The sequence below is a fragment of the Oreochromis niloticus genome, linkage group LG5, assembly GCF_001858045.2.
Source record: "Oreochromis niloticus isolate F11D_XX linkage group LG5, O_niloticus_UMD_NMBU, whole genome shotgun sequence".
Classification (NCBI taxonomy): Eukaryota; Metazoa; Chordata; class Actinopteri; order Cichliformes; family Cichlidae; genus Oreochromis; species Oreochromis niloticus.
In genome coordinates, this window is record NC_031970.2 from 33,818,687 (window position 1) to 33,826,496 (window position 7,810).

The window sequence follows — 7,810 nt, forward strand, 5'->3', positions numbered from 1 at the left end:
ATTTTCTAACGCGAAACACATCTGATATGCCTTCGCCTGCTGCAGCTCATATGACTTGCTCCGTGAACCAAGGGAAGTGCTGCTGACCTGAGCGGTTTTGTGCTGCACGCCACACATCTGAGTACAGCTCCACTCCATTTAGCACGCTGACTCCTTGCAGGCTTCCAGTGCCGCCGCGTCTGTGGTCCTGTATTGCTAGTCCTCAGAGGTCCCAGTCACAGCTGACGCCATCACAGGACAGGCTTATTTTAGGCCTGCGCAACAAATGCTGCAGCTTGTGAAATGTTTCTGTTATTTGCTCTGTGCATTTTTTGTCCTCCGCTTTTCCAGTTTCCTCACCTTTTTTTAAGGACGCAATGCACACCATGCTAAGATATACCAAGTTTTCAGCTAATATGTCATTGGGTTAAAAAAAATACTAGTTTATGCCTGTCAAACTGTGTTATCTTTGGCATTTTCCATAGATTCAGGTACACAAATACAGAATGAATGATGTGTTTTTGAGACAGACTGCTGGTTGCAAAGTGTCTAAAGATGCTGTTTAAAACTGATTCTTTGCTAAGTTGTCTGTTATGTGTAGACACAACATCAATTCATTCCTTGAGTCTGATGCCTTTTTTATGGTTGAATGACTCATAGGTCAGTGTTAAGTTGGTAAACAAACAAAACCTCTGAAAATGGTCAAGTACAAGGACTTTTGCACAGTACTACTCTGATACATACATGATGCATTTACCATGATACAGTCACAGCTGCCCAACGCACTCAAAACACAATTTCGAAGTAATCGCTGATTCATGTTCATGCCAGAGATCCCCGGTATTTACCGAACTTTGACTTAAGTTGGCTGCTTTTAATCATTAATATGATATGAATGACAGTTGAACCTGATTAAGGAGATGTGAAAACTGACTGCATCAGCTAGATATCGATGTGTCTGTTGGAGGTGATAGGAGTACAGTATGTAAATGCTTGCTATGACTGTGCCACATGGTGAATTACCTTCCCTCACAGACAATCTTTGGTCAGCAATGTGCTATTTTGTGCACAGGGTGGGACAGCAGAGTTTAACCTTTTGCTCACTGAGGGAAGGTGCTTTTTTTTCCATGCAGTGTTCAGGATCACTTTTCATCACATTAGTGGCTGTAACTGCAGTTACATCTGGGGTTTTTTCCCTCTGAGCAGCTGGACAGTCTGTTAATGCTGTCCTACATATGCAAAGAGCAGTAGAAGCCAACAAGGATTTCTTTTTAATACCTTGAGCCTATTTTGAAAGAACTAAATGTAAACAGAATCAGAAAAAAATAAACATTTTCTATGAATCTGTATATGTATCGGTAGCAGGGCGGAAATGTACGATAGAAGGGAATCATAAACATCAGATGATGGTGAATAGTGTAGAAATCTGAGTCTGTCAAACCGCTCAAAAGCTGCAAGGAATTAACACATGAGTACAACTTGTATGTAGGGCTGAGCATCTGCCCACATGACTGCATTGTTAGTGCTGGACTGATTAAGCCAGTCAATAGCAGAACAGTTACTTATTTAAGGAATTTATCAAGAAAAAAATGCCAAAGAATGTATTGCTTGGAGGTTGTCAACAGTGGGGATGTTTCATTTGTCTTACATTTCTTTGCTGAAAATAAAAAAGTCTTAAGAAGTGGGCAGAACGCACAATTTTAAGATTTCAAATGGGGTTAAGCTTTCACCGTTTTCTGAAATTCCTGCGCTAAATAAATCTTTCTGGCCTGTCCCGCGGTCCCAACCGCTCTCTGAATTTGGTTCTGGAAGTTTCTTCCTGCTAAAAGGGAGGTTTTACTTTCCATTGTCGCCAAGTGATTGCTCACGGGGATTTTCTCTGTATGACTGTAGCATCTTTACCTTACAAAATGAAACAGTTAATCAAAATAAACTAACAGATCTGCATTTTTTAGCTTTTTTGTCGTTAAAATATCGTTACTAACGCGTATTTAGTGAGGCGCAAAGTCTGTCCATAAATGAAAAAAACCCCGCATTATTAGTTGCTAAATTGTCCACTAAACTTTAGGTAGTTCGTTTCCCTTTTGTTATATATTTCTTCTAATCCCCCCTCTTTCGTTGGTGCTCCTCTATCACCCCATGTTAAATTCCTGGAATTGCCCCTGATCCTGTAAACGTGTTTCAATACTAAACAGCTCGCTTCGTCGCAGCCGTCTGTGTGTGTGCGTGTTGCGTGTGAGTGGGTACACAGGGAATCTCCTCCTCAGTCCCACCCCTTCACATTAGTAGTGAGCTAAAAAGGAGGCAGGCGGTGCTGCACCACTCTCAGTCCACTCAGCGCGCATCGCAGAGCTCTCCTCATTCTCCGAACGTCCGCAGGGACTCCATCGAGCAGCCAACCAGCGCTCCTCGCTCACTGAACTCACCGTCTGCTCGAGCAGCATCCAAACGGAGCAGCTTTGTCAGGGACAATCTCCCATTATTTCCTTTCCACGGAGCTGCGAAACACGGGGCCTGACTTTGAGTTCCCGATGTGGAGTTGTAACACTTCAAAGACCAAAACGAGCAGCGCGTCGGACTCGAGGTGGAACGCGTTTTGGATGCGCGGATCTCGGCGCTCTGCGCACCGGCACAAGCGCGCCAAGTGCTAGTAGCAGTGAAAGGACTGAAAAGACTATTGACTGGTGCTGTGGGAGGAAAACATGGTCCAGAACGTAATTCTGGTGTTTTTCCGCAGGAGACTGAGCCAGAGGCCGGCAGTGGAGGAGCTGGAGAGCCGGAACATTTTGAAGCGTAAGTAAAGCGAGCATCCACGGAGCTTTCCACTCCCACATCCTGGCAGGCCTGCATCTTAAAAAACGAAGTTTCTGATCCCGATTGTAATATTACAGTCAGATGCTCCTGGAGTTTACATTGACTTAATGGTCCACTTCTTATTTATTTCATATTTTCGTCCTTTCATATATGTTTAATACTACTTTAATAGCTTACTTTGGACTCTCATGCCACATTGAAAAATAGATTACACTTTGAACAATATTATCATATTTTTAAATAAGTGGATAAATACGGAAAACTTCATAATCGGTCATTGAGAATGGCAGCTCTGCTGTTTGATTGTAGGAGGCTGTAGTTATTATGGACAAATTCTCTTTTTTCAGCAGATAACAGTCCCCCTCTGATTACACAGGGTCAACGTATTATGTGGAAATTGTTCCCGTGCAGTCCCAGTAATAAGAACATATTTTACTGTGGTTCTAACTGCATTTCTGCAGCAAGAAATTGTTTGATTGTAGCGCTCCAAGCAGTGGAATTAGTCCCGCTGCCCTGAAAGAACAGAACGCTTACGAAAGAGTGTGTGAGGAGACCTAGATTTTGTACATCTGTGTGTCTCTGAGCCACCTGTGAGCCCTCAACAGCTGCCCCTTTCTCTCTCCACACAGGAGCATGTGTTTAAGCCAAACAGCTACCCCTTTGGCATGAGGACACGCACCGTCTAGCACAGAACGTTCAAAAAATTTAATATTTGAAATCGTGTTTTCCTTTTGCATGAAAAAGAAATGCACTCAGGTGCCAGCCCCGCTTTAAGCTGCCAGACTAGTCCACCAAAATTTCTAATGAAACAAGAGATTAAAAATAAATGAAGTGACATCGAGGGATCTCTGGGCTGTATAATAAAGATGAATCCTATTAGAGGCCTAATCTGCTCCAGTCTCTCTCTGACTGACTTGCATTCCTTCTTGTCCTGAGCGCTGCTGCACGCTGGCTCACTAGGGGATATTGATTGCGAGGAGGATCAGACACACTGGCTCTGTTAATCACAGACAGATTACCTGAGCTTCTATCATTTTGCCTCATTTTTCACATCTAATGTTTGTCCTTTCATGTGTCAACAGAGAGAAATGACCAGACTGAGCAGGAGGAGAGGAGGGAGATCAAACAGCGGCTGAACAGAAAGGTAAGAATTTCCCATGTTTGGGTTCACCACAGGAACCCCAACACCACACTCACTGTTGCTTTATAAAAAATATTTAGCTTCTATCACCATCCATTGATTGCATCGATAAACTGAAACCATTTGGTTGTTGTTGTTTTTTTTTCCAGTTGAACCAGCGGCCGACGGTAGATGAGTTGCGGGACAGAAAGATCCTAATTCGTTTTAGCGACTATGTGGAAGTGGCCAAAGCTCAGGACTATGACAGGAGAGCCGACAAGCCCTGGACCAGACTGTCAGCTGCTGACAAGGTAGCTGAAACCTCTTCACTGTTGTTGTTTTTTTTAAAGCACAGAGTCTTTAAACGTCTACCCTTTTTTTTTTTTTTTTTTTTTTTTTTTTTGTTTGTTTGTTTGTTTGTTTAATTGTTGTGTTGTCCCCTTTTTGGAGGGTATTTATAAGTCTTAAAAAGATGATTTAGCATCCGGTATTTGATTGTTGGATGATTGCCAATCATTAGATCCTATTGGACAGTGTTTCTTCCTGACCCAATAAATATTCATAAATGTATCATTTGCAATTGGTTAATCCATCACATAATTCAGATCAATTCAAATTATTTATATGGCACCAAATCACAACAACAGTTGCCTCAAGGTGCTTTATATTGTAAAATAATAACAGAGAGAACGCCAACAGTCAGAACTATAAGTTGGCTCTTGGCAACAACGGGAAGGAAAAACTCCCTTTTAACAGGAAGAAACCTCCAGGAGTGCCATGCTCAGGGAGGGTCACCCAACTGTTGTGACTGGTAGGGGTGAGAGGAGGAAGATGGTTATATTGTTGCTCCTGGTTTCCCATTAATAGGCATTAATCCTCATTCCGTTTGGGCCACTTTCACTTTTTTTTTTTTTTTTCACTTCCTAAAAACCTATCTAAGCTTACATAATCTGAGCCCAAACACAGATGTTCCCCCCTAATTTGAGCTCCACCACCTGAGCGACTGCTTTTGGGTTTCGAGGGAGGGCACACCTGGGCTCAGGCTTCATGTTGCTTTTGTTTTCGCAGGCAGCGATACGGAAGGAGCTGAACGAGTTCAAAAGCAACGAGATGGAAGTTCATTCTTCGAGCAAGCATCTGACAAGGTCAGTGTGTGAGCACGGCGTCACTGGCGCTTCCTTTCTTTATATTTCTGCTAGCTTTACTGTTAGCGGACGGGGTTCGGTGTGACATTGTGCAAAGAATGGAAAGTGCATTATTCAACATCAATGAGTGCACACCCTGCAGAGTAGATCTTAAATTTAGCTGCACCCGGGGCCTTTGAGATGGGGGGGGAAAAAAAGTTGCACCACCTCTCGGCTATAATGAATGTCCGCACATATTCAGCTTACGTTTTGCTTCTGTCAGGACTGTCTGTAGCTAAAAAAAAAAGAATTAGCTGGGGTTGTGCTTACGCAAGACCCCATTTTTTAAGTGCCCTGTCCATTTGGTAATAATAGAACTGCTGATTGATGAAACCATGCTCACTCTTTCCCCTCTTTTGTGCCTCGCAGGTTCCACCGGCCTTAGCAAGGTTTCTTCTGTGAAGAGTTGCTTAAATCTGGTTCCGTCAGTGAAGACCTTGCACAAAGTCTTCCATTGGCCTGCAGCCACTGGGTGTCCTGATATTTGGGTCCGTTGAACCTTTGGAGGCTATGTCTCTAGAAATGGATCTGCCAGCAGAAGGACGGGGGGGGTGCCCCCAGCAAGCTCCACTTCTGCTCAGAAGACCATCTCCTTAACCCTCACTTCACCTTGTCAGCGGAGCAGGAAGAGCTGAGGTTGTGCATTCGCCATAATAAACAAAGCAGAGACTTCTTTTTGTTTTTGTAAACGGACTCTTTTAAAAGACGCTCTTTTTTGACACGGGGGAGGGGGGAGCACGTGCATGTGACCGAGTCGACCAATCCCACTCCAGTATCAGTAGTCACATCCCCGAGCTGTGTCGGAGTCTCGCTGATTCAGTTGATGATGATTTTCATATCGGCAGTGTACATGTTCTTAAACAGAAACCTTGTCTGTGTACAAGATGAAAATCCCTTTGTAAGCACTATTTATTGTCTGCACAATACAGGCTTTCAAATTTGTAAAAACAAACTCTCCTGGTCTTGTGTGTACAGTGTTCTTCAGATCATATTTTAATATCAAAAAGCACAAGAGATATGTGGGATATTTTAGAAATGTGATTCAAAGTCTTTTTTTCCTCAGAGAGGTAAGAATTAGGGTGACGGATGATAGCTGGCTAAGGCTGATGAATGGGTTGTAATCCCCTAGATTTATGTCAGTTTTAGTGAGTAGATGATAACATTTGAGTGAAGTTCACCTCGTCACATCAGATGAAGCAGCAATTAGTTGGCAGAATGCAGGCAGTGACCTGTTTCTTATCCTCACGCTCTGTCATCCTTGCACAAATGGCTCTCTGTGCCGGGGACATCATGTGGGTTTAAACTCCCTCGTGAAAACAAGCTCACCTGACTGCATTTGTCCAATTTGGAGCGAGCTGCTGATCTAATAAGCTTTAATGCCGCCGACACAGGAACGGGAATAAGAACGAGCCGTTGTGTCAAACCTGAATATTATATGACAAACGCATTAAAATGATAGGCGAAGCAGGTGCAAGTGAGGTGAGTGAAAAGCCGCTTTCAGAGATTAGAAGCCTCTTACCTGATATTAAAAAATAATAATAAAAAATAAACTAACCTTCCTAATGTAACATTTCAGTCAAGTGGAAATATCAGAGGCTGAAAAATGAAGCCAGGGTCACTCCACTTCCTGCTGACCCTCTCACTGACTCTCAGGGAATAGAAGTGAACAGAGACAAAAGCTAAATGGCTAAAACAATTATTTATACCTGCGTCTAGATTTTTAGTTTTTCCCAAATACATTATTGCTAATGTGTCCAAAATTTAAATAACACAGATTTCCTGCTGTTTTTCTTGCAAAAGCCAATTTTTCCCCATTCTACACTATCATTCTGCAATGCATGCTGATTGGTCAGTTAGGGATTTACTCGAGGTCACTGTCCCTTGATGACAACCATTTCCATTTCCAAACTAGATTTTAAAAGCGTTGTTAAACAAAGTATTTATTATTAGGAGCTGGTTGCTGTGGTTGAAAGGGACTATCGGGGGACTTTAATCAAACTGGCAGATGCTGTGGTGAAGCCCCTAATATTTACAGTATGGTATTTTACTACAGTTGAAAAATGGAGCTAGAACTGCCAGAAGAAAGAGGTTTACCCAAACAAATGTTTTTTCTTCATTTAGAACTATCTCACTAACATACTTTATGTAACAGGAGGTTTATAAAGTTCTTAAGCCTTCAGACGACCATGTTCAAAGGCCCATCTTCAGCTATTAAATCACTACCACACAACCTGCTACACAAAATGTCTGGTCTCTGTGGTTAGTTTCCCTCCTTAAGAGGTGGATGGATCACTCCAAAAATCGATAGTATCGAAGCCAACTCTTGTATTTATATTCAATCAATACTAGTGTGAAAGGATCAATACTTTTACTATCATCTAAGGTCAATACGTAGACCACTGAACTGTGTTAAATTATTTTCGGGGAGAGGGTGAAAAGACACACAACAAACAGGCACTGTGAAAAATGTCTGAATCTTCTTGTGTTGACTGCCATGTCAATTTTATCAATAGCCTATAGTACATTTAAACAACAGAAGCTGACCGAGACGGGGCATGTTTACAACCCAGGTCTAAAAAAAAAAAAAAACCCAGTTTCAGAATAAATGATGAGCTGAAAGGTGTGCTTGTTGCGATTTAGTAATTATTTAAATGTGTGAAGAATTTGCAAATTGACGATGATTCATCTCATAAGTCGTGAGTCGTGACACACT

The 7,810-nt window shown here is 42.2% G+C and overlaps 1 protein-coding gene across 4 annotated transcripts in view; it reads left to right on the forward strand.

The window, feature by feature from the left end:
• Nucleotides 1-6,550, forward strand: part of phactr3b (phosphatase and actin regulator 3b) — a 74,678-nt gene extending 68,128 nt beyond the window's left edge. For 2 of the 4 annotated variants that reach the window (XM_005450109.4, XM_005450110.4), the window contains exons 9-13: nt 2,717-2,772; nt 3,876-3,937; nt 4,084-4,224; nt 4,982-5,058; nt 5,467-6,049. In XM_005450109.4, the coding sequence (XP_005450166.1) occupies nt 2,717-2,772; nt 3,876-3,937; nt 4,084-4,224; nt 4,982-5,058; nt 5,467-5,482 (352 nt within the window). In that variant the 3' untranslated portion in view covers nt 5,483-6,049. Of the gene's footprint in view, nt 1-2,716; nt 2,773-3,875; nt 3,938-4,083; nt 4,225-4,981; nt 5,059-5,466 lie in introns of all 4 variants that reach the window. The other 2 variants (XM_005450112.4, XM_025907505.1) reach the window with 1 other exon arrangement.
• The last annotated feature ends 1,260 nt before the right edge of the window (nt 6,551-7,810 follow it).